Source organism: Lissotriton vulgaris, chromosome 9 (genome assembly GCF_964263255.1).
Source record: "Lissotriton vulgaris chromosome 9, aLisVul1.2, whole genome shotgun sequence".
Classification (NCBI taxonomy): Eukaryota; Metazoa; Chordata; class Amphibia; order Caudata; family Salamandridae; genus Lissotriton; species Lissotriton vulgaris.
In genome coordinates, this window is record NC_141697.1 from 480,258,925 (window position 1) to 480,286,585 (window position 27,661).

The window sequence follows — 27,661 nt, forward strand, 5'->3', positions numbered from 1 at the left end:
CCTAGGCCCCCGACCTGACGTTCCCTTCAGAAACATTCTAGGCCCTGACACTGGGTTTCGGGCACCTGGAGACATGCAGTCCCACCCACTCCTTCTCCTCTTGAGACAGGACGTGAGCCCCTACACCGAGACCTAGCTGGGCTACACTTAACCTCTTCCACCACACTGGGCTGGAAGACACCTCAGCCACTCCTTTTGGAATCACCCCATCCCCTTTGCCTCTCTCCTCCCAGACCATTACCAACTCCAAACATCTGTCTCTAAATAGACCACAGAAATCAAAAGCAGGCTCCACTGTCTGCAGACGTTCTTGGGAAAAGTTTAACACACGGAACTTTGGTATCTGAGCAAAACAAGAGTACACAAGCATTCAGCAAGCTCCCCATCCAGAGAACTCACACACATGTCCAGTGCCACACACCATTCATCCACACACACCCCTCCCCAGACTGGTAAGGCAGTTTCTACCACCCCTGATTTCTCAACCTGACCACACGTGACACAGGTACCATAACTCCAGGGCAGGGACGGGGGACACATGCACTGAACACACTTATGCTGCCACCACTGGATCCCACCCTCATGGTGAATCCAGAAAACACACTGCACTTAGGGGGATGATCTACCCTCCCGAGCTAGGGACACCTAACTCAAAGTGCACAAGAAACACATTTCCACAGAAATGACATTTTTAGCAAAAGCACCATACAATAATCCCCAAAAATGTGGTCATCTAAAATGTAGAGTTTTGTAGTGTGGCCTGTCGCCACTGTGATACAGCGCAAACACAAATCCTTATCCTCACCGCTGCGTCCAATGTTAGAAACGGGACCCTGGCTGGCCAAGACTCGCGTCGAGGTCAGTCGGGGATCACCATTCCTAAGGTCAGGGCAAGGGAGTTACACGCCAAGATAACCCCTCACTCGCCCTCTAGGTAACGTGGCGCGGCTGTCAAGGCTAAACTTGGAGGCGATGTAAGTTAAGTATTTGCGCACGCACCCCAGCAACAACACCCAAGGCCCACCACAAAGAAACACTCCACACAAGGTTATGTAAAAATAGCCTTTGTATTATAAAAATATACATCAGATAAAACACACATCTTGTTACACGGTGCCAACAGACACGGGCGGAATTTACAAGGGATATTTGTACAGGACAGGGCCACCTGGACCACTGTCAAGGGTATCAGCACTTTTAGACATAATTACTGTAGCACAAAAATATAACAGTAGAGCATATAACCAGTAATCACTGGTAACAGGACCTCTCTAGCACCACCTGTACTAGGGAGAAAACAACCACCTACATGTCACAATACCTATAGGGGTGCAAGGATAAAACACATGATGTATCAACATTCAGAGGTATAAAGGCACATGACGCATAAGCAATACATTCAGAGGTGCAGAATCAATAACCATTACCCCATACTCACAAGTCACCACCTGTGACTGTCCCGGTGTCCCAATGTCAGGGCCTAAACGTGGCAGTTGTCCACTAAGTGCTGGACAACTGGAGCAGGGAAAGTTAGCACAAAGTTAGAGCCTCTCTGGGCTCAAAGAACCACCACTGTGGCACTGGTGAGCCTCTCGTAGGCTCTCTCACCAGTAAGGGGGGCTGCTGAGCCTCTCAGGGCTCCAGCAGCGAACAGGTGCAGCCTTGCTGGGCTGGGGGGCCCCTCGCTCTGGGGACCCAGGAACACTTAGGGCGCTCTGAGCCTCTCTCAGGCTCTCGACAAAAGTGCGGCGCTTCTCTTTGGGGAGTCCCCCCTCTGGGGACTCGAAGGGAAGGTGGGGCGCTCAGAGCCTCTCAGGGCTCGTGAAATAATTGCCCCCAATGAGCCTCTCGGGCTCCAACAACCAAATGCTGCCTTTCCGAGCCTCTCTGGGCTCTACACGAAATGCCTCTGAGCCTCTCTGGGCTCCCAGCACGCGGGCGCGAGGTCGCGCTACAGAGAGGGGGCGGGCGAACACCGGCAATGTGTCCCGACGCTCCCCCCCTCCTCTGCAGGCACCTGCACTCACCGGCTGGTCTTCAACGGAGGCGGGTCTCTCCCGCTGGTCCCGGGGCTCTCCTTCCCTCTCGGGGAGCCTCGGCAGGCTCTCTCTCGGCTCGGCGAGGGAGGCGGGACTTCCGGTCGGCCTTTCCGGGGCCGCGCTCTGATTGGCCGGCCGGCCGGAGCACTTCCGGGTCGTCGCGGGCAGCGCGGCGGCCCGTTTTAGGCAGGCAGGCGGCTTCCCAGGATCCGAGGAGTGGGCTCCCTCGTGAATCCAATAAATCACGGACCTGGGCAAAATAATACGGCGATGAGCGGGGTGGCACCCGCGCCGTCAAACCACCACACGGGGTGATCGGAGGCCGGGTGGGCACCGGCCTCTGCAGACCACAGCGCCCCCAAGCGCTGCAGGCACAAGTAAGCGCTCGTAAGCGCTAAACAGCAGCAAAAAGCGCTCCCAGGCGCTAGGGGTAAAATCCAGCGTTTCCCAGCGCTAGGCAGGCGATCTCAGCGCTCCTAGCGCTGAAGGGCAGAGAGCAGCGCTCTCAGACTGCAGGCAATGAAGTCCTCAGTGCTCCCCAGCACTGGAGGACAGGACAGGGCTCCAGCAGGGCTGGAGGCAGGCAGGGGGGGCAAGGCTGGGCCAGAGCCAGCACACTGGGTCTCCAGGCAGGGAGACTCCCCAAGTGGCGGTCCTTCTGGCCCCAGCAGCGGCCAAAGCCCCCTCTGGCAGGATTCAAAAGAAGAACCTTTTCCAAGGGGACACAGCCCCTTCTTATACTGTAAATTCCTTTGTTACAATGTGCAGGGTGGGGGGAAAACCAGTCGCAGCTGGTTCTGGAGCACTCTTGATGGCCCAACCACCCATTCCTTTCACTGGGGAGGCTAGGGTCATTAGACACACCACAGGGGGGCGGAGCCAGCATTGTGTGGGGAAAACCCAGCCCCATTCAGGACACAGGCGCAGCCCCTCCCTCACATCAGCATGCTAATCTCTCCATTCACCACCGGGGCAGACCCACACAGACTTCTGGAGCCTGGCATCCCAGCCAGCTCCAGCCAATCACACGCCAGCACCTTCACAGCACATACACAGCCATGTCTAGAAGTGCTGCTTCCGCACAAGACACATACACACCGCACATACCATTGCGCAGCATTCACTCTCACGAGTTCGCACATACCAAGCTTGACCATGCACGCCTCACGCATCAGGAACTACCAGGGACACAGACATTCCCCATGCATTCCTATGGGAGAGCAGGCCAATCTCACACACGCACTCAGGGAGAGGACGCACTTTACACTGCGCCACAGTGTCAAAGTGCGCAAAGACCAGAAATCACTAGGCAAAAAGTTCAGGGGTGAACCTGCCAGAAGGGCCAAGTCCAACACTAGCACTAGGAAAAACGGGAGTCAAGTCCTGGGACGTGCGGTTGGCTGGACCATGGGTTATATTTTATAAAAAACAGAGTGCCAGCCACACAATTATTTCAAATCCTCTTCTTTTGAGGAAGACACCAAGTGAAACTCCTGGGTTTAGCTGGGTATTACACTTTTACCCTTTTTCTTTTCATTATAATTCAAATTTTATATTTCTTGTATGAAAAGAACACCTTGTCGTATTTTTGTTTACATAAAAAGACAATTATTCACTTATCCACATACAAAAACACTTATTAACAACACAAAACATTTTGAGACATCTACACATCTAATTGTATATACATACTGATTCACTTTGATATATACACAAAAATATCTTGAAAAAGACCAGAGTTGTGATCGATATAGGTTCGAGATTTCAAGTAAACTATTTTTCAAAAGTCAGAAGAAAATTATTACAAACAACTTAATAGGATTTGCAATTCATTTCATAATCATAGACCACAAATTAATTCATTTAGTCTATCAGCAGACAACTGTCTAATCTCTTTCACGCCAACGCGTTTCGAATCCGGTATGTCCACTCAACGGATTCTCCTCAGGGCTCTGCCTTTAAAGAACATATCTAAAAAGTGTATAAAACAAAGCTAGTTTTAGCTTTTTTGTTTTTAGAAATCCTTTGCTTCCAACTAAGCAGTTACAATGTTACTCTTCTTACCTGGTCGCCAGCGGTTGCCGGTCTGCAGGAAGAGTGAGTTTTAGGCTGCGGTCCTTTAGCTGTGTGTCTAAAGGTAAATGTGGACATAATCACTTTTCTTGTTTAACTAATCAGACAACATGGGACACAAGTCTTTTGCACATACCTTGAGGGATCAAGTCCTTGTCCCCTCTGGTATGTCTATGTTTCTTTCCAATATTGTAGGTTCGTTACAGCCTGCAATAAGTAAAGTATTTTATATAGACATTTGTTTACACAGAACAAAAGAGAGAGCGTTCACTGCTCTTCGAGGCATACCTGTTTCAGTTTGATTTCTAGTACAGACGTTTACTCTTCTTTTTAGGCTATAAGCGCATACCATGCGCGCTCCAAATCCGGCTTTTCAAACGTCACCCTACAGTGATTAAACATATATTTTAGCTTCCTTTTCGTTTAAAGATGTTAGCAGCATTACTCGCCCACATGTCGCTGGACTTACATGTGTTTATGTTTAGCGGCGGCTGACTCTCAGTCTATGGATACGATTATTTTACTCCTCCGAGCGCAATCCGTTATGGGCTTGTCAATCTTCGCCCTGCAAAGGTTAAACGTGTCTTTTAGCTACCCTGTCATTAAAACATATTTGGGGCACTGCTCGATCAACACTCGCTCGACTTACTTGTGTTAACAGCTAGCCGGCAACTGGCTCTCAGTCTCAGTTAACAGCGGCCATGTTGGAACGGGGATCTTTTTGTAGTCTACACTAAGGTAATGTTTTTGGCGGCCATCTTGTAGTGGATCTGTCTATAAGGGTGATTATGTTTGCACAAAAAAAGGTGAATTTGGGTGGTTATGTTTACACAAAAGAAGGTGAATTTACATTTCTAGAAGGAAAAAGAATCCTTTTACTTGCTTTTGTGATCACTCAAGGGTCGATCTTTATTGTTCTATGGAACTACATATTGGAGTCCTGATTCATGCCTACAGTCTAGATACTTCAGATAACGAATTCAAGCCAGTTAATGCACTATTGAATTTGAGTATCATATAGGCCTCTTTCTGCAGTAGGATTTTGTCTGGGTCCATGGGACGAGATTGCTGCAGCACATATTAGACTGACCATTTAAGGTCATTCTCTGTGTGATTATTTTCAATAAAGTGCTCTACCATTGGGGCAGTTGGCACCTTGTTCTTCAGTCTGGATTTGGAGGGGGGGGGGGGATTTCACGACCGCCAGGAGGCCTTACCACCTGGGTTGGTTCGCATCTGAGCTGTACCGCTAAGACTTTGACCACCTATTCATATGATGTCCAGTGTGTAGTTCTTGAATGGCCAAATGCTTTCAACTTGCCCTTGTCAACGTTTACTCGCGACCTGTAAGCACAGCAGGTGAATCAAGTACTATCTAGGAGTTGTCGCACTTCTTGCACACCCTTACCAGTGACATCCATCTCCTGGTGGAGGGTGACCTGAACTGCCACTTTGAGTCTCTACTGGGGATGATGGTGTCCTCACGGCGGAGGATGATCACTGGGCTATACCACCGAGCCAGTCTCCATCACTGAAGATATGGTCTCCTCTAGCTATCCAGATTACGGCCCTAACTTCAAACCACTCTGTTAGGGCCTGTAATAGTCGCACGCCCTCTGACACTCCAGCTAAATGTACATTTAATAAAATTGGACAGGAGTCATGCCTCGACTATATCATGGTTGAGACACGGTTGTGGCCTAAGGTCATCGACTTTAAGGTAAACACTAGAGCCGAGAGCAACCATAATGCTCTAACTCTGGAGATGGTCTTCCCCGACGCGAATGGTACGACAAACCTGGAGGTTCCAGGCGACAGGATCATATTATTAAATGATAGACGTAGGGTTAGGTGGGAAAAAATAGTGGCAAACCCAGAAGAACTCTGCAATCTATACAAATGAATTGTTCCTCTGCTTCCGGAGGTTGATGCTTTAACCCCTTCCATGCTCATGACGAGCTCAGCTCGTCATGAGGCACAGTGGAGCTGTGCTGATGACGAGCTCAGCTCATCATGACACCAGCAAAATGGCAATTTCCAGCACAGGGGAAAAATAACCACAGCAGCGATGTGGTTAAACATCCGACCTCCACCCCCGATTTTAATGATAAAATGCAGGTTCTTCATATGAATCTAGTTTCTAATCTAGTTGAGGTATTCAACCCGCAGGTGGCCATTAGGGGGAAAAGGGCTCCTGCATCTTCATGGTATACTACAGCATGCCGAAAGGCCAAGACTGAGCTTGTACAGGCCCTAAAGCTTAATTGAAACAAATACCAAATTCAAGCTAGGAGACACCAGTATAAAAAGCTAATGAAACATGTAAAGCAAGAGTGGGATCAAGAAACGTGGACCAGCCTATCCATCGCCCTTGATACAAGGGACGCATGAAGATTTTGGTCAATAGTCAATACATGTTGCGGGGAACTGAAATCGTCTATTGAACCAAATATAGACGCTAAAGTCTGGGGAGATCATTTTCATGCGTTATATTCTATAGAGCAAGGTACGGAAAGTATTCCGGTACTCCCAGCTCCAACCTCCTATTCTGATGAGCTAGAGTTTACCACAGAGGAAGTGTGTAATGCAATTGGTAAACTTGCTGTGGGTAAAGCCCCGGGCCTCGATAAACTCCCGGGAGACCTCTTCAGACATTAACCGAAGATCTGGGGTCCGTATACTTTTCAATGCAGTCCTGAGGGGCATGGCGGTTCCCTGTACTTGGTTGGGCGCAGAAATTGTCCCTATATTTAAGAAGGGCTCTCCCCTGCTCCTGGCTAACTACGGCCTGTAGCCTCTTTGATGTCCCGCGAAAAAAATGTGCGCGATTTATCCTAGATCGCTTGCAGGACTGGATCGAGAAGCACGCAATTCTTAGCCCGTATCAAGTGGGGTTTAGGAGGAACACCTCCACCATGGACCAAATTTTCCGCCTAGCATTACTATTCTGGAAAACGGTGAAGATCGAGGGTGGCAGCCTCTATATGGTGTTTGTGGACCTCCGCTCCGCCTTTGATTAAGTCCCCCGGGGGAAACTATGGACCGTGCTCCTCAAATTGGGCATACCGCCCCAACTCCTAACCGTCATGATGAGGTTACTTGAGGCAAACTTCGCGCAGGTCAGATGTGGGAAGAAAGGCGCGCTGTCATCTAGATTCCCCGTTGACAGGGGGGTAAGGCAGGGGTGTGTATTGGAAATTGATCCAGCGCTCCAATTGAAAAACTGTCTCACAAATGCTACTCATCACCTCAATACTCACCATTATTTATAAAACACTTCTACAGGCCCATAACACCATTGAGACAATTATTGAGCAGCTGAATCAAGTGATTTGATTTTATATTCGATTCACTTAATATTTACACTAATATGTACAACTGCAGTATATTCTTCATTATCATGATATAATAACGATTTTAAACTAAAATCAAACCACTATGGTTGATGGATCAACTAATGGAAACTAGACCATGAATAAACAAGACTAGCTTGTCATTTAAATAACATAAGCCCATAAAATAAGCACATGCCATTAAATTAAACTTCCACATTTCATACTGACAAAGACAAAAGACAAGGTTAGTTTATTAATTTTTCTTTGCGTTTGCAACAAAAAAAAGCACATTAGTCCTGCATGTATTTCATGTATGCATTTTTAAAACTAAGTTGATTAATAATTTCACCACAAGCTTATTAGTCTGTTTACTTTTTATTAGGAGAGATTAACTTCGCAAGTTCGAACAAAATTTTGTTCTTTATCTTGCTCCATCAACTCCTACCCTGTTTTGCCTCTGTCACCGGGGTAATCGCCCATCAAATGGAGTAAATCACAATGATGCCCCAAGGCTGGCAGGCAGCAGGGTGCTGGCGATTATATTCGCGGGCGACACCCTGCGGCTGTCTAAGTCTCCCATGGGAATACAGCACATAATGGATGGTTTTGAGGATTTCTGCAGAGGGCGGGGTTTGGAGATCAATGCTGACAAAACGAAATTTATGATCTTCAACCCACCCGCAACTACTCGCCCCAATCCCAGCTTAGGCCCAATTAGATTAGAAAGGGTGTCGACTTCTGTATATCTGGGGGTAACCATTCATGAGAACTTGACATGGGGCCCCCACCAAATAGTCATAAATGAAATTGGCACAGCTCGCGGGGGAATCCTCAAGCTCTCCAATTCATCTACATTTAAACTTGTTGGTCCTCCTCTGGAGATCTATAAAACCCAGGCTAGGGGTACAACCTTATATGGTGGGGAGTTATGGGGATGTTCCTGCTGGCCTGAAATTGCCAAAACAGAATACATTCTTAAGACCGCTGTTAGCTCTTCCTCCCAGCACACCGCTACTCCCTTTGAGGCTTGACCTGGGGTTGAGACCTATTGAATATAAACTAGTGCTCAAACCCCTCAGGTTCTGGCGCAGGCTCTGGATAACGCCAGAGCTGCTAAATTATAGGCTAGAACTTAAGGAAATATTAACATATCATAGTGCAGCTAAAATCCCATGGCTCATGTTCATAAAGAACGAATTTGTAAGGTGGGGATTACCAGCCTTATGGTATGACCCTGAGAAGAGCTGTAAAAAGGTTTCACCCAAGTCTCTCACTAGGATGTTTGCTGATAATAAATTAACTGCTGCTCTGTCTGACTCTCATGTCGGCAGTTTAACCAATTCCTTTTTAATGAATAAACTCTTACCAATTTGAGCACTTTATGGATGATATTTATCCTATTATAGCCAGGAAACTCTATCTGCAATGGAGATATGGTACTCTACCTTTAAGAGCCTTTACTAGTAAATGGTCCGCGTTTGCAGCAAGAAATTGTCCTGCGTGTAGCTGTGACATAGAAAATGATCTGCACGTTCTCTTCTTTTGTCCAGCCTACAGTAACCCCAGGAAGTACTGGCTAGTACCTTTGTGTAAGAATTTGGGTTTTGTACAGTGTATGCATGCTTTTAGAGATTTAAAAACTGATACGACTAGACACATTGTATTTGCTGTTTCTCAGTTCCTGGCAGCCATGTGGCACAAGCGTAGGCATATAATTGCTAATGAATGATGCTGAATTAATTGGCAACTAGGTCTGTCTCACTGAAATCATCCATCATTTTAGCATGCATGTTTTTATTTACTAAATGTGTCTCTATTATGAATTGAACTATCATCTTTGAAGATTGTTTTATTGTCTTGCATTCTTTTATGGCAAATTGCCGAAATAAAGATTTTTATGATGAATGTGTCCTTGTGTACTTCTACTGTTGCTCATGTAAAGCGCTCTGATACCATCGGGTCAAGTTTGTGCTATATAAAACTACGAAAAAAAAGAAATATATAAATTCTGATATTTGTTAGGCTGCTTGGGGACACATTATCTATGAGGAACTCCTCTAACTCATTATATGAACACGTTACATAACACTGAAGAAAGAAATATGGTGAGGCATGAGCCATAATCATAGCCTGAAACTGGTGAACACATACACTTTGAAGAACTAATCGTTTGCCCAAAAAACAATTGAAGTTGGGCAGGCTTATATAGAACCCTCACATTTTATGACTAATACAAGGGTACACCACATCCTGACTTGCCCATGCTTGTATATGTAAAGATACAAAGCAGTACAATATACGTATACGTTAAAGACATAATGGGCAATATATTGCTGATGGCTGCATCTGAAAGAAACACGTTAGTGTTAGATTCCTTACCTTAGAATATCCCCAGGCGTCAGTCTGGATCCGGAAACTTTTGCGTAGCAGTACCCCTGCACGTCGGTAGGCGTCGTCTGCAGGCGTCCCCTGCGGCTCCGCGTCCGTCGTCGGCGTCGTGCGCCGTGATGACGTCGCTGGAGTATATAGACGCCGCCTCCGCGCGCTGACGTCAGTTCTTCTTTTTTCCGCGCCAGCAAGCGCAGATCCGAAGAGCAGTACTCCGGTCTTTGACCAACTTTGTTTAACTCTTTTTTGTGCCTGGTAGGATGCCCGGTTTCAAGAATTGTGACGGGTGTGACCGCACGATGTCGGTCACGGACCATCACCGACTCTGTCTCCGGTGCCTGGGCCCCGACCACGACGTGGACGCCTGCATCGACTGCCGGGCCCTCACTAACAAGGCTAGACGGGAGCGGTCCCGCAAGCTGCTTGAGCTCCGGGTGTCGGCCCCGCGTCAGGAGAGGTCTCGGTCCGGCCGGAGGTCCAGGGAGCGTTCGAGGGAGCGGTCGCGGAGCCGCGCCGAGCGCTCTGGAAGTCGTCACCATTCGTCGGGCTCATCAGGTAAGAAACACAAGAAGTCGGGGCGTCGTCATCGTACCCCCGACTCCCCCAGACGCTCGCGTCGCGACGCGGCCGGGGGTTCGGGTGACCCCAACTCCGCGGCTCCGCGTGAGTCGCCGGCGAGGCCTGCCCCATACCCTCCGGTCCCTGGGCACGGTGCGACGCCTGAGGAGATTGAGGCGTTCCTCATGGCCATGAGGGCGCTCAGTTCTCCGACGGGGCCTACGGCGCCTTCGGGCCCAGTGCTACCGTCTGGAGGCCCTGGCGGATCGGGTGTCCCTGGCTCGACGCCATCGGGTACTCCGGGCCCGGTGCCGCCGACGGCTCCGACTCCGGCGCCGCAAGGGCCTTCGGGGTCGGCGCCGGCTGGCCTGCCGGCTGGTTCGGTGCCGATTCCATCGGGGTTGCCCCCGACGCCGCCCCCGCGCAGCGCCGGTTCTCCTGTGCCGGCTTCGGCCGGCGCCGGGGGCCCGGCGCCGGGGGCCCGGCGCCGGCTCCGTCCCCATGCCCTCCCCGAATCCGGACGCGGAGTCGGACCGGCGTCGATCGACGCCGGGTTCGACGCCGATGGGGCCTGTGAACCCCGAGGAGCCGGTCTACATCGTTGACTCCGAGTATGGAGAAGATGAAGAGTACGGGGAAGGTTGGGAGGGGTCTGAGGACCCTCTGTCACGCGAGTGCCAGTATGACCCGGACTGGACAGGTGAATTGGGGGATGCCAGTGGTCTGGACGATTCTCCTAACCCTGGTTTTGTCTGTCCTCCTTCTGTGGAGTCGGTGGAGGGAGCTGCATACTCAGTGGTGCTGATGAGGGCTGCCAAGGCCTTACACCTTGAGCTCCCCGTCGCGGCCGTGAGGCCTAACATCCTCACTGAGGTCTTCAAACCGCAGTCATGCCCACAGGAGCCTCTGCTGCCGTTTAACGAAGCCTTATCGGACGTTCTGTTGGGCACGTGGTCCAGGCCCGCTTCAGGTTCGCCTGTTGATCGGAACGTGGCCAGGCGCCACCGTCCATGTCCGGACGACCCCAAATTCCTGTCCGCCCATCCCACTCCCGAGAGTCTGGTGATCCAGGCCTCTACCTCCCAGTCCGCATTCCCGTCGGCCCCGCCCGATCGGGAATCCAAGAGGTATGACCAATATGGCAAGAAGGTCTTCTCGTCCCTGAGTCTGGGACTGTGGTCTTGCAACACCACATGCCTCTTGGGCCGCTACACCCACTCTGTGTGGGACACGGTCGCGGAAGTGCTGCCAGAATGCCCCATGGAGGTGCGGGCGAAGCTCGGCAAGGCTGTGGCTGAGGGCCGAGACGCAGCTAAATATTCAATACGGTGTGGTCTTGATACGACCGACTCGCTGGGCAGAGCTATGTCAACGACGGTGGCGATTCATCGCCACGCCTGGTTGAGATCCGCCAACTTTTCGGTCGATGTCCAAAATGCCCTGATGGACATGCCGTTCGATGGCTGTCGCCTCTTTGGTGACAAGGCGGACCACGCGCTGGAACGCTTCAAGGACTCCAGGGTCACGGCCAAGTCCTTGGGTCTCTCGACCCAGCGCCAGCAAACGGGTTCGTTTCGCTCCTTTCGTGGCCAAGGAAGGGGCGTCCCCACACGTGCTGCCAGCCACACACCGCAACAATCCTTTCAACGCGGTGGTGGCCGTGGAAACCGCCGTGGCGGCGGTCGGGGTCAACGGCGGGGTCAGGCCACACCTCCCCCCGCAGCATCTGCCTCCAAATCCTCCTAGTCCGTGCTTTCGGCCCCATGTGACGCCGGTGGGTGGCAGGGTTCGCCATCACCACGCTCACTGGCGCACAATCACGTCGGACAGGTAGGTGCTGCAACTCGTCCGAAGGGGCTACTCCCTCCCCTTCGAGACCACTCCTCCAGCCATGCCACCGCAGAACCACCGTGTGTCGGAGGACCACTTGACACTTCTGCAGGAGGAAGTTACGGCCCTCTTGGCCAAGGGGGCCATCGAGCGCGTTCCTGGGCCAGAAGTAGGGCGTGGTTGCTATTCCCACTACTTTCTGGTACCCAAGAAGGACAAGGGGGGCCTACGTCCTATCTTGGATCTAAGGAACGTCAACGGCTTCCTCCGGAAGGAGAAGTTCAAGATGTTGACGTTAGCTCAGGTCTTGGCTGCTCTAGACCCACAAGACTGGATGGTAGCGTTGGACTTGCAGGATGCCTATTTTCACATCCCCGTCCTGCCGGCCCACCGGCGTTACCTGCGGTTCACGGTAGGCCAGGAGCACTTTCAGTTTATCGTGCTTCCCTTCGGCCTTACCAGCGCCCCACGGGTGTTCACAAAAGTGATGGCGGTGGTCGCAGCCCATCTGCGCAGGTTGGGGGTTTCAGTCTTCCCCTACCTAGACGACTGATTGTTGAAGGCGGGCTCGCCCCAGACAGTCGTCCACCACCTTCAGATGACGGCAGACCTCTTGCACGACCTGGGGTTCTCCATCAATGTGCCGAAATCACACCTGTGCCCCTCTCAAAAGCTCCTTTTCATCGGAGCGGTTCTGGACTCGGCGCAGTTTCGGGTTTATCCTCCGGAACGGCGGGTCCGGGATATACAGGCTTTGATTCCCATCTTTCAGCCGCTATCCCGGGTTTCGGTCAGGTTGACGCTGCGGCTGCTGGGACTGATGGCTTCCTGCATCCTTCTGGTGCATCACGCCCGGTGGCGGATGCGGGCTCTGCAGTGGGACCTGAGGTTTCAGTGGGCCCAGCATCAGGGCAACTTGTCCGACCACGTCTTGATCTCGGAGGGCACTGCGAGACAACTGCAGTGGTGGCTTACGGACCGCGATTGGGTCAGGGGCAGATCCCTCTCCCTTCCCCAACCGGAGCACGTTGTCGTGACGGACGCGTCCCTCCAGGGCTGGGGTGGCCACTTGGGAGAGGCAGAGATCAGAGGCATTTGGTCTCCGGCGGAGTCCCGGCTCCATATCAACCTGTTGGAGCCAGGGGCGGATTGGCAAGGCGGGCATTCGGGAATGGGCCGAAGGGCCGGTGCCTCAGTGCCCTCTGTGGGCCGTTTTTTTTCTCCCCTGTCCCCGTCCAAAGAGAGTGGACTAGGAAAGGGGAGATAAAAAAAAACGGCCCACAGAGTGCACGGAGACAGACAGAGAAAATGAAAGCAGCCTCGCTGTGCGGCCGGACAGCGATTGTCAGCTGTGGCCTCTCCTTCACCCCTACCCTGCCAAGCAATCAAGCTGAGGCTGGGCTGGGGAGGGGAGATTGTTTGCAAGAATCGGCCTCCCTGGGGGCCAGGTGTTTCTCAGGCCTTTGAGCCATTTGCACCTCGGCCCCCCTGGGGCCCATGCAGCCCAGAAACGGTGTTAGTCTTAACACCTCGCCCACAGTCCTTCACATTCAGGGCATAGTGGACGAGGAAGAATGGGTCTCGCTGTGGGGGCCAGGTGATGTTTGGAATTTTTTTGCTTTATTTATTTATTTATGCGATTTTATATAGCGCAGACTTTACCCGAAGGTGTCAGAGCGCTTCACACTAGGAACAGCAATAATACATGAGGAGAAAATTATAAGTGGACAAATTACAAAAGCAAACGTTAAGTTACATGAATCAAAAGTGACAATAGTGAGCAACCAAAATACAAGAGGAGCAAACGATACATTACAGGAGGAAAAAGAGATATGTGTGCAGGTTACAAAAGCGTACAAAATACAAGTAGAGGTATAATACTGCAATTAATGGCAGACACTCCAGCACAAGAACAAACGTTACGTAGGCAATGGTGGCACTTGTGCAAGTATCTAAAGCAAACAAAAGTGAGAGGTAGCAAACAGTGTGTTACAAGAGAAAAGTGACTTGTGCAAGTTACAAAAGGGTACCATACACAGGTACAAGGGTAATACTACAGTAAATGGTAAATACTCAAACTGCCAGAACACACTGGGAAGGCACTTCCCATGCACCAGCTTCACCTCAGCCTCCCCCCTGGCTACCTTGGATGACCCAGAAAGCTGTGTTTTGTGCTCCCCTGCCAGGACATTTTCCCAAGGCCTGGAGGGTTGATTAATTTACTAATTGCAGGGGCCTTACCTCTGTTCATGTGCTCCTGAGCTGAAGGTCTGGGGAGGGCTGAGTAGGTTAGTAATAGCAGGGGCTTTGCTGCTTTTCATGTGCTCCTGTGCTGGAGGGCTGGAATAATTTTGTGACAAAAAGGGACCTTGCTATTTTTTTTAGTTGCTCAGCATGTAGGCCATTGCCACCTTGGCCCTGTGTCGTGTGCAAGAACAGTATCCTCCCACTTTCATTCCTTGTCTGTGCAAATGGTGTTTCATGAAAGGGCATGCCCCTTGAATGTGGGCCACGCCCCTTGAATGTGGGCCACGCCCCTTGAATGTGGGCCACGCCCCTTGAATGTGGGCCACGCCCCTTAAATATGGGCCACGCCTCTTGAATGTGGGCCACTTTTTTCGTCAGTGCCCGGGCCGAATTGTGATCCCAATCCGACCCTGGTTGGAGCTGCGGGCGATTCGTCTAGCACTGAAGGCATTCCTCCCCTTTGTCAACGGGAGTGTAGTGCAGGTGTTCACCGACAACACCACCGCCATGTGGAACCGCAACAAACAAGGCGGAGTGGGGTCGTGGACCCTTTGCCAGGAGGCTCTGCGCCTCTGGCAGTGGCTGGAACGTCAGGGCGTGACCTTGACGTTTCAACACCTGGCAGGTTCTCTGAACGCCAGGGCGGACGAACTCAGCCGTCGGTGCTCGATGGATCACGAATGGCGTCTGAACTCGGACGTGGCGCGTGGCATCTTTCTGCAATGGGGAGAGCCTTGGTTAGATCTATTCGCCACAGAAGAGAACGCGCAATGTCATCAGTTCTGCGCGTTGGAGTTTCCAAGACGGCACTCGCACGGCGACGCCTTTCGGCGCGAGTGGAGTTGCGGTCTGTTATACGCCTTTCCGCCTATACCACTTCTGCCCAGAGTGCTGAAGAAGATCAGGCGCGACCGGGCCCAAGTTATCCTTGTGGCTCCGGACTGGGCTCGAAGGTACTGGTATCCCGAGCTACTCAGCATGCCAGTCGGTCCCCCGATCCGCCTGCCCCTTCAGGAGGACCTTCTGTCGCAGCAGCAGGGGACGGTCCTCCACCCGAACCTGTCCAGTCTCCACCTCCATGCTTGGAGATTGAGCGGCGGCAGTTGAGGCCATTTGACTTGCCTCCTGAAGTCTGTGATGTAATTCTGGCAGCCAGGCGTCCCTCCACAAAGTCGGTATACGCCTGTCGGTGGAACAGATTTGTGGCATGGTGCACAGCAAAGGCTGTGGATCCTCTTTCTGCCCCTCTTTCAGAGGTTCTTCTGTTTCTTCTTTCTCTTGCCCAGCAGGGCTCTGCTCTGGGCACTATCAAGGGCTACCTTTCTGCCCTTTCAGCCTTTCTAAGGCTTCCTGATCAGCCTTCTTTGTTCAAGTCCCCGATTGTAACGAGATTCTTGAAGGGCATCACACACATGTATCCCCCTTTTCCGTTTGTGATGCCTCAGTGGGACTTGAACCTGGTTCTTACCTTTCTGATGTGTGCTCCCTTTGAGCCCCTTCATTCTTGCCCTCTTCGTCTCCTGACTTTGAAGACGGCTTTCCTGGTTGCCATCACCTCTGCCAGGAGAGTGAGTGAGCTCCAGGCTCTTTCTGTCCAGCCTCCTTTCCTGTCCATTCATCCTGACAAGGTGGTTCTGAGGACTAGACCTTCTTTCCTGCCCAAAGTAGTTTCTGCTTTTCACATCGGGCAGTCCATCATCCTCCCTTCCTTCTTCCCGCCTCCGCATCCTTCGAAGGATGAAGAGCGGCTCCATCGTCTGGACCCAAAACGTGCGCTTTCATTTTATATGGATCGCACACGCCAGTTCCGGGTGGATGACCAACTGTTTGTTGGCTACGTGGGTGCGAAGAAGGGACGGGCGGTGTGTAAACGAACCATCTCTCGGTGGGTCGTTTTGTGCATCAAAGCGTGCTACTCTTTGGCTCGGAAGGAGCCTCCTGTTGGGCTGAGGGCCCATCCCACTCGGGCCACGGCGGCTACTACTGCCCTGGGCCGGGGAGTCCCTTTGCAGGACATTTGCCAGGCGGCTACGTGGGCCTCGCTGCACACCTTTGCGAGGCACTACTGCCTGGACAGTCAAGTCCGGAGGGATGGCTTCTTTGGCCGTTCTGTCCTCCAGGACTTTCTGGTGTAGGAATGTATTGGTTCGCAGACCCACCACCGGGGTTGGTATTGCTGGGGTATCTATTCTAAGGTAAGGAATCTAACACTAACGTGTTTCTTTCAGATGAACAAGTTACTTACCTTCGGTAACGATATATCTGTAAGAAACATTAGTTAGTGTTAGATTCCTTACCGAACCCACCCATCCTCCCCGTTCTGAGAACTGATACCTAGGGTTAAGGACATCCCTTTCAGGGCCCTAGTTTCAAATGGCACCAGTGTTGGTTCTCTCATGGCTCTGCGTTTTCTGGCGCGGAAAAGCTGTGTACAAAGAACTGACGTCAGCGCGCGGAGGCGGCGTCTATATACTCCAGCGACGTCATCACGGCGCACGACGCCGACGACGGACGCGGAGCCGCAGGGGACGCCTGCAGACGACGCCTACCGACGCGCAGGGGTACTGCTACGCAAAAGTTTCTGGATCCAGACTGACGCCTGGGGATATTCTAAGGTAAGGAATCTAACACTAACTAATGTTTCTTACAGATATATCGTTACCGAAGGTAAGTAACTTGTTCTTCACGCTCAATGTATGATAGCTGCCTTTGCCCAAAATTAAAAGTAAATGGCAACAAAAAGAGTAACGAATATGGGGAAAATCTGTCTCCTGAAAAAGTACTGCACAAACAACTCCGAGGACGAACCCAATGAGGGATCCAGAAATAGGAGAAAATGACTCTGTGATTTACAGGATTGTTGGAAAACCCATTGTTTTTTTTAAAAGAACCTACCAACCTGGTTGATGGCATGCTTCATCATAGGGTTCCCAGCTGGGCTGCAGAGTGCAACCCAGCTGTGCTGCGACGCCTGAATTACAGCGGAGCGGTTTTTTGAAGTGATGTTATTGTGAAAAAAGTAACTCAAATTAAAAGCATCTCCAGAGTATCCATTCGTTAAATTTTATTCCTGAGTCTCTGGGGTGTGTTAAAAAACTCAAGTAGGGATATGTGTGAAGATAAAAATTGATCTTCTGTTATCCCAGTAGCTGGTCTACATGTTTCAGCCTCAACAAAATAGTACTGAGGCTTTCATCAGGACCGAATCAAACTGCAGAAAAATTGCGCACATGCGCTTAGGTGCTGTACCCACAGTCCTATCCAATACAACATGGGCCTTGGGAAAGTTATGTGTCCTATTCTTTTGAGTTGTAGGTCCTGGTACATGTGTATCAGTGGTGTGGATGTAGGAAGGCTTAGTAACCTCCTTTATGACCTTGTTTCTACTTATTATATCAGCTGATCGTTCTGCCCGATATAGAGCTGCTGCTTAGGCCTTATGTTTATAGACATCAATGACTAGTGAAATTGCTTTTGATGTAGTAACTTGGTGTATTTTAATGATGGCCATTGAGTTATAGCCTTAGCTTTTTCCTTGTATGGGAGCCATAGGAGCCTAGAGTCAAGCGCTTTACCCAGATAGCTAAAGTTTGTTACATAATTCTAGGTTTTGCTCCTGAACTGTGATATTTTTCCTACAGGTTTTGTGGGGGTCTAATGGCCATGTATTTATTTTTACTAGAGTTTGTTTCCAGACCGTTGGCAATGCAGAAGTCATTAAAACTGTCAAGTAAGTTTTGATGGCCTTTATGAGTTTGTGATACTAAGGTCGTGCCATCTGCAAACTATAATGCACGAACTGTGGCCCAGCAGAGCTTAAGAGAATCATGATTACATTCCTTCAGATGCTCTATGACTTCGTTGACATAAAGGGAGAACAGGGTAGGCACTAACACACATCCCTTTCTTACTCTACTTTTAGTGGGGATGGATTGTGTAAGTTCCCCACATGGGCCTCAGCAGACTTAGGCATAAGCTCCTTGGTTTAGTCTTACTATCTGTCTTTGAGGATGAAATTACTAAGGGCCTATTTGGAGTTTGACGGACGAGATCCTCCGTCACAAACATGGCTGATGTCTCATCTACTGTAGTACAAGTGAATTATAGCCTATGGCACTTGCACTAGGGCAGACAAATTATCGCTCATGTTTGATGAGTACCTCGTTCAGTCATCTTTAAATAGGGCCATAAGGGCCTGATTTAGAGGTCATAGGATGGTTTTATGTTTGTTAGGGTGATGGAGTGAAGCACTCCATTGCTCTAATGAACATCTTGTGCCCAAATCTAGAGCTGCCCTCCATCCCTGATGCACTACCATCATGGTGGTTCCTGTCAATGTTCTAAACTCTTAATGAACGCTCCACAAAGCTGGACGGCCAGCCATCAGAGTTTTACCTTTTTGAATACAAACTCCCAAAGCGGGAGTTTGTTTTCGAAAAAAGAAAACTAATGACCTCTACACCATAGGAGTTTTCTTCCAGGATGTGGGAGCCATTTAAAAAAAAAAGAAAGTTACTGGCCATTATCACCAGATGTTCTTGGTGGCGACGGACAGCAAAAAAGAAAAAGCCATCCACTCGCCCACTTGAAATTGGGTAGACCGTCACATGGCTAACCTCTGATGTTCCCGTGCTCCATCTCATGAGTATGTTGACGACTGAGCCAGAGTACGCTCTGTCATACACATTCTTAAGGTCCAGATGGGTCTAAATCTGGTGAGCAGATAGTGAGCTTGGCGATGAGGGTACCATTGTGAGAGAGTACACTCTGCCAAACTGTAAATTCTTCTTTGTAAATCTTCGATATGCTCACCTTTTGCTCAACATTCAGGATGGTATCATGTCACTTCTAGGTTAATCTTGTTTTAAAGGTTGTTTAGTGGAGTTTGTGTCACCAGAATATGGCAAAATCCAGTTATTCCCTAGTTTGTATTTGGATTGATTTGTAGAAACATTGTTTCTTTTTCTGTTGTTGACCATCGGTTTGTGGAGACAACGGATGGCGTGTCTCACATGTTTTTGTAAAATGCAGGAGTTTAGTTTCTCCCACATCTAATAGCACACAAACAACAAAGGTATACTGTGATTTTCACAAACTAATAATGAAGTAGTATTGCTTACTGCTCACAGGATTAACAGTAGTTAACGCCCCCTGTGTAGTCCTTCTCTGCCACACTACAGAGGGTTGGTAACCACTGTTAATTGCCCATCTTGCAATTAAGGGCCTGGCCGAGGGCATCCAATTGTGAGCAGGTCAATTAACAGATATTAACACCCTTCTGCGTGTGGACTGCAAGGCCTCCTGGCACCATCGTCTTAATTTTACCATACATCAGCAGACAATGTCTGCTCAATTTCTCTCTTCCATGTACTCGTACTTAGAATGCAGGCATACAGCCGTGATAAGAGGCTGAGACAACTGTAGCTTCTTTACCACCACTTTAGTCGGTTTATTATCTAAACTTCATTTACTCTTAAAAAGTCAGTAACCTCAGTGTGTCACCATAGTTCAGAATGCAGCGAATATTGGATGGCTGTTCTTGAGATGAGATTGTCTGCCACCGTAGAATTGCAGTCTATGTAGGAAATTCTAGTGTTACCTGGATTCCTTATTGTTCTCTTGCTGTTTTTTCAGGTTTAGGAGTGGGTGGGTCCCATCCCCCGAAATGGCATCCAGTGACCCTCTGCTTATTTCTTCTGCAAACACAATAAAAGAACAATGAGGTATCCAGATACAACTTACGTTTTCCGAATCTGCCGTAAAAGTGTGACACTACTTAGTGCTGGCTCGTGCACCTTTCACTTGGAAAGATTCCATAACAGCGCTGACCCTAGAACTCTACTTTCACCGATAACATGTAGAAGTACTGTCTGTTCAGTCAATTTGGATGGATTCTCAGTTAAAATGCTTTGCATGAGGTGTCTTTACTACATGCATTGGTGTCTTTTCAACTTGTAACGTAACGTCTAAAGTGCTTGAATGTGTATTCCTTTAATTGTACTGTTATGGTTTTAACTAATTTTTAGCAATAAACTTTACTTACTGTATCGCTCTTGTTCTAACATTTATTTCAGGCAGCGTTATCCACTTTTTTATATAAAAAAAAGGCTTATGCTAATCCATACTGGGATAGTTCGTAACCTCTGTCTATAATTTGACCATACTCTTCAGTATTCGGCCAGTGAACTCAATATTAAATCTTTTATGATTGCCTTTGTTCTGAAACTACACAACAGCAAGGTCTTGGTTACTTGTTATTTCGTAATACCTGCCTGTTCGCACATGGATCAAATTACAAGTGATGTGGCTTTCATTAAACCCCATAATTTAGGGGCATAAGGTCTACACACCTTCTCCCCTTTTAATTATCCAGGTAAAACCTGCCAAAATGTAAAGAGAGAAAAGCCCTGGTGAATACTGAGATATGCAGATTTTGGTATAGAAAGCACAATTGCTAGGGGAAAATAAGTTAATGATACCCTTTATCACACGTGATAAATTCCTTCCTTGAGTATCAGGAAAGGTTATACAGCACGCTTCGAGGAACTCCTAATCGGGCCAAAGAATCCACTTTTTGAAAAGCACGGTTTACTGCCATGTTTTAATCATTCAAAATACTCGTGGGGCAGGAGTTCATGTATTTATTGACCTTTGTAACATCTGACTCTTGGAGAGCCAAAGTAATGATAACATTTATAGGTAGTACATACAATCTGTATAAAATTAGCTGTTCATTTATTCTTTGCACATGCAATAAAGATTGGGTCACAGAGTAATTTCTCAGCATGTCTTTCTCATTGTTAGCTTGAGATAAAGTTTAAAAAAAAAAGCAATCGGGGAGCAGCATCAGTACTATACATACTCTACAGTCTGAAGGACTACATCAATTACCAGTAAGCATTCCCACAATTTACAATAAAAAACATCATCACCACAATTCTATTATATCACAATTCATGATTATTTGTTCATCCCAAACCAACTCATGTTTTTATCATTACAAACCCCAATCACTTCTAGTCTCTTATTCATAACAAACACACATACTCAAAATAAACATCCCTCATGTCCCCAGGATTTAACAACCCAGCATGGAAATCAGTCTTTTTAACTTCCGTAGTTGTTTCTTTTGCAGGGAACTCGGACATCTGTCAACGCACGTATCAGTAGAATACATAATTCTAGACCACCTTCTTCAGGACCTCTAGCCGTATATTTTTTCCCCAAAACACATATGAGGAGTTTGATCTAAAAATTAAAAATAATCTGCATTAAGTCTGAAGGAGTACATGGGCAACACTATTGTCACTTCATTTGTCCAGAAGGCCCCTGAATTTGTTTTCAGTCAGTCATCACATCACAAATGTTCAGAGAATATTGAGGAACACACACTCTGAGTAAGTTATGCTTCCAACCAAAGTGTAAGTTGAGCATTTCTGCGAATTCACTTACATTTCCTTGCATAGTGTGTATAGTATGCATGATATTTTGCATTATTACGAATTCCTTTTGTAGGGTTTGTAAATAATGCATGCCATAAGATGGTCATAGAATTGTGTGTAAAGCAAAAAACTAAAGTACATTTTGGTAAGGAGTCTTGCTTTAGTACCTGAGGTAGCGAGCTTGCATATTGCCAACTTCAAGGTGCAAATACTCACATTTACTTTTTCAGTGTGGTCTTTTGCCAAAAACTAAAAATAGAATCCACATGTGTTCATTCACATTGTCCCAGCTGCTGTTCCTTAGACAGGCCCTGTCAAATGGAACTTTAGGAGCAAATTCCATTTCCTTGGCACTACCCTTTGTATGACCACTTTTCCATGCCAACTCATAATTTACATGTGCACAGGTTATGTTTTAATAGCATATATCACTCACATGTGAGATGCACAATTTGCATTTGTTTTTCTACTATTGACCATTTATGTTTACATGTGTTAGGATTTTTTTCTCCTGTAAGTGTCAATACTGGCAGGAAAAACATTTGTGCTTTCACTTTTTCATGCTTTCTCTTACTCTCAATCTTAGACCCTACATTTTCTCAATCTTAGACCCGTGGTATTTTGAAGTGTATATATATTTTTCTATTTTTCAAAAAACACCAGTTTGTCTACATTAAATATTACAGTATTTTGTTGAAGTGCATGTATTCTGTTTTTTCTTCAAAACAGCGTGTTTCTTGGTGTGGCTTATGAGAGAAACATGTAGTTGCTGTACCTACTATACTGATCAAAGGCTGCACAAATGTTTGGAAATTAATACACAAACTGAATAGTGAAACACCATGGTCATTTTGAATCTGGTAATCGCAAGGAGATTGGAGGACTTCAATTTAAACATGCACTTATTCCGTCAAAGCCACAGCCCATGGAAATTATTTGCCATTCATGTGGTTTGAGTTTTCGTCAAATTCAATAACATACCGCATTTCCCTCATTCACACTGTTTCTGTCCACAACAGCCCACTATTGGATGATGTTTGGCATTTTAACATGTTAAATACGAAAACGTATAAGAATATAATTGAAAAACATTAATTATAATTGTGGTATTGATAGTCACCTGATTCAAATGAATTTATCTGAATCCAGTGATCAACTACATGGATCCCATATATGTTTAACGTACATTTGTTGAAAATGTTTGTGTGTAAAGGAATAATTAATATATGAGTACATTTATGTTGTATAATAACATATTTGTAGGTATTGTTTGTTTTGCTACTCAGGAGCCTTAACATTTTAACATTTTTGCATTATACTGTTTAATTATTGGTATCTAAATGTATTTTGAAGACGCTTATCGAAGATGTGCAAATAAGTCCGTTTTCAAATTCCTGCCTCGCATTAGGCATGTGTAAGTCAGCAGGGTTCTGCATTTCTAAGCGCAGATCTTTCATGTAGATTTCAGAATTTATTTCACTTGTTAATTCTTTTCTTTAAAATTTTCAGGGAGAAGAAGAAAGAGAAGGAACGTGAAGAACTATGGAAAAAATTAGAGGATCTAGAGTTGAAGCGAGGTCTTAGAAGTGATGGTATAATTCCAACTTAACAAAAACAATTGGCTGCATTATTATCCCGTGGAGTCACACATTTATGTAGTAGAAGATGGAGCAACAGTTATCTGTATTGTGCAACTTTACAGTAGATTTCACATTTGTTTCATTATTACTGCAACACTGTATATATCTGTCTCTAAGAAAACGAAAAGGAATACAGACTTTTATCCAAAGTTTGGGCAGTAGAAGGACTTCTCAGAACTGTAGAAACATAATCATTATTTAACCCTACCTTAAAACCAATCTTCAAGATCCAGTTACGGACATATCTTTGTCACGGATCCAACACCAGGAGCTCCTTATTTATCATTGGCAGAGAAACAGTTATACAATGTGAACAATCCTATTGCATTTAGCTTGTCTGCTGAACTGCTAAAAATCTATTTATAGTACAACGAAAAGACATTTCTGTACGAGTTTGTGTAACATCCTCCTTCTCTGGATAACTTTTAAAATTTCACACTTTTACTTTTGCACATCTTCAAGATTTAAATGTCCTTGCAGAACAGTGGCCCTGAAACGTCTTCCCCAGTGGGGTGAGTTTGTTTCGGGTACTGTCCAAAGGACTGGTGCTTCATCATTTTTAAACTTTGGCAAATGAAATCATGAAGTGGGAGAATGAATAGCAGGTTACTGCATCTGCTCGGTTGCAGAAGCTGAATTTCAGCATCTAGCCAGTATTCATTATATTTGTTACATTGTTAGAAGATTGAGAGCTGTTTAAGTGATTGCAATATTTTATCTACAGCATTCTGTACATTTTATTGGACCATTGCAAAATAATGAAGACAAATGAAAAACAGTACAAGTGGGCTCTCTAGGAACCAAACCTGCTTGGGAAAAGAGTTGAGCAAACAGTTTGGGCTGTTTGGAGTTGTTGCCTTATTTTCTAATATGTATTTATAAAGTATTCCAGCAAAAGAGGATGTATCCACCTCTAAAAAACATACTCCAGTGTTTTTTTTTCCTGGCATTTTGAGTTCTTTTGCACATCAGCAAGTCAGCCCAACTTTTGGTGCTGTAGAAAATTTTGGATAACCTACTTCTGCATTCTGAACTGGATGCTCATTCTTAATTAACTACTGTATTTGTTACCGGAGGTGGTTCTACAAGTGCTACTGAAAGACACTCTGGAAAACTCCTATTGTCCTGAGTATTAAAAATAAATTTTAAAAATGCTTTTATATCAAAGGTGCATTGTGACCAAATTGTTTAAACAAAACCTCGAGGGCTGCATTGTAAGTGACCAGTATTGTCGTTCATGCTTTTTTTTCTTAAGTGGAATTATGGTTACATGGTAGTTAAAATGGTAATAGAACTGTGTACAATATATATTTTGCTATTGCAGTTGTATTATTTTATTCTGTATCACTGCGTACGTATTTCAGGGTATTTTTTTCCAGGAGGATAATTTTAGTGAATTATTCATCCTAAACAATCAGCCCCTCATTAATTGTTAAATATCATGTTCGTTTATTTGCTGAAATGAACATGTACTTTAGCAATGCTGTTAGCATTTCTAGAAATATTGTATAAATCAGAATACATATAGCCTGTATATTTTTCTTACAAACATTCAAGTGTGCTGTAAACAAGCTGTTGTCTTTCACTGGTCAAGATAAAAGGGAAAGCTCCCTGTCTGCCATTCCTTGTTATCCCTGTATGCGTCACATAACCTTATAACTGATTTTGGATGATCAAGTCACAGTGTGCACATGGTTTACCTATGTATGAATACTGTAAACTCTACAACTTTGTAAATCTTCCAATTGTACATTTGAGAACAAATGGCAGAAATAAGTCTTATGCATCATAAAATACAAGTTAGCTATAATGGGATCAATATTAAAACTTTTGGAAAGAACTGATTCAGCCTCGAGATGACTTGGCACAGGCTTTTAAGGACTTTTATTTAATTCGTTTTCAAAGCATAATTACTATACCAGACTTCAAACCCTTTGTTAAATTTCAGCAGTTGTGTTCTACAGATTATGTAGCCCTGTGTTGCTGCCAATGCGAGTTTGTGCCTCCTCTCAGCACTCGTTTCAACTAGAGTACTGAAATTCATACTGGCCTGTGCAACTCAAAACATAATTTTTAGTTATTTGCAAAGAACACAGATCGTAATGTCTTGTTTATATTCTGCAACTTTTGACAGTTCCTGGATACTTGTACTGCTACCGACGGCTTTCAATTGCTTGCAGGTGGCATTGGTTTTTATTCCACTATTTCAGTGGTTAATAGTATTCAGAAGCAATATTAATTTATATGTCCATGGTTATTGGGTTTTTACAATTGTCCGACTGGTAACCGCAGGTAGCTACTGTGATCAGTAATGTGCAGACACAAGAGAAGCTTATAGAGGGGTGTGGTTGCTTTTGTGGTTGGGCGCCTTCCCGGCTGAATGGCGACCCAAAATATCTCACCACATTTAATGATGTGTTGGGGTGTGATGATTTCCAGAATCTGGAAGTGTATTTGTTTTGCCCTCTTGTTCACATGGTGCAAATGTGTGAGCTATTGTCTGTGGAAAGAGAATAGACATTTTCAAAGTAGCCACTTTCTGGATTAACAAAATCGTTCAAGCTATAAACCTGCCATTGTCAACTCAGAATAAATAGTGCACGTCCTTGTTTCACTGTCCACCACACATGAAAGAAAATTATTTTCCTCTTATTCTTTATCTCTTTATGAAGCACTTTGAAAAAAAGATTTTTAATCCCGCCAGATAGCCCATGTTTGGATTTTTGGAAAATAATCTCCTACTTGCTTGTGTGACTTTATGGATTTAACTGGTTTTGTAACATCTTTTAGCAGCAAATAATGAAGGTTGCAGTTGCTCCGGCTTTATTTGTACGGATGCAACATACGTGCCGCCTCGAGCTCCTATTCGCTATGTACAAATAGTCTGGAGTTAAAATCCATTTTATCTGCGAAGACAAAGGTAGATTTTCATGGTCTCTCCAGAAATTGCGTTTGTTTTCGAGTGAGAGATCTGCTAACTGTTGCTTCGGATAGAGTGAAGGACAAAACACAAATTATTAGAGGCCGTAAGCTAACATAATGAAGACTCCAAATATGGACAGACTGTTTAATGTGGTTCTCTCTTTCATTTTTTTGAAGGAATCCATTTACCCAATAAGAAAAATCATAATTTGTGATCAAGTAGAATGTATTTCAAAGGAGCTGCATACACAACAAAAACCTCTGTTTCAGAAGAAATGTATTTTGTTATGTATTTCTGAAAAAGGTTGTGAATGAACAGGGCCCTTCAAGTAGCATTGCTTTGTTTCACAAACGGGCATCAAGACTTCAGTATGATCACCTTTGTTGAACACTTGCTGTAAATAAAATGTAATCAAAGACCGTGTGTGTGTACAATTTTAAAAATCAAAATCTTAACCAATGCATAACATGTTCTTTCATAATTACGTTTTTTTTCTTCGATATTGGGCTTTGTGTTTTTATGTGTTTAACATTTAGTTTTTCAGGTATTTTGGTTTCAATGCATTTCTTTGTCTAAGCAGGAGAGGGCAGCAAAAGATGAATTTTGATTTCTTCCCTGGAAAATCTGTACTCCATTGCTATCTTAATATAAGATGCTATAGGGCACCGAATACGAGCAGGATTAAATGAAACATTTTTTACATGAAAACGTTGCATATACTAACTAGATTGAGTGGCTGGGCCCAAAGTGTATGATGTGCTGAACTAAAATACTGCAAACCTATCCTTTACGAGCAAAACAAAGCCAAAAGTGAGATTGGTCTTAAACGCATTGGATTCCAAATGTCTTTTTTTCTGAAGGCTCGTTTTGAGAACTGATGCCCCAGATTAATTGTAAATGTCCTCTTTTGCATGAGCAAGGGAGGCACTGTACTGTGGGGGCATCTAAATAAAGACACAATGAAGATTTTCTTACTTGCCTCTTGTGATTTCTCACCTGCTTTCTAGGTTTCTCTGTGCTTTACTCAGACTGCTCTTAACGTTGGTGGCCCTGCAACGTGTTTGCAGTTGTGAGCAATTTCATATGAATTCATTAATTAACAAGATGGAACTGCAGAGTCCTGTTGTGAAACGAAACCTACTTGTCTAGCTTCAAGTACTCTACATAATCATAATCTGGTGGTATA

At 46.2% G+C, this 27,661-nt stretch overlaps 1 protein-coding gene across 4 annotated transcripts in view; it reads left to right on the forward strand.

Moving 5' to 3' along the window:
* PPP2R5E (protein phosphatase 2 regulatory subunit B'epsilon) overlaps window positions 1–27,446 on the forward strand; it is a 466,786-nt gene extending 439,340 nt beyond the window's left edge. For 2 of the 4 annotated variants that reach the window (XM_086937938.1, XM_086937939.1), the window contains exons 14-15: window positions 20,105–20,193; window positions 23,422–26,891. In XM_086937938.1, the coding sequence (XP_086794064.1) occupies window positions 20,105–20,192 (88 nt within the window). In that variant the 3' untranslated portion in view covers window position 20,193; window positions 23,422–26,891. Of the gene's footprint in view, window positions 1–20,104; window positions 20,194–23,421 lie in introns of all 4 variants that reach the window. The other 2 variants (XM_086937936.1, XM_086937937.1) reach the window with 1 other exon arrangement.
* Window positions 27,447–27,661: the final 215 nt, after the last annotated feature.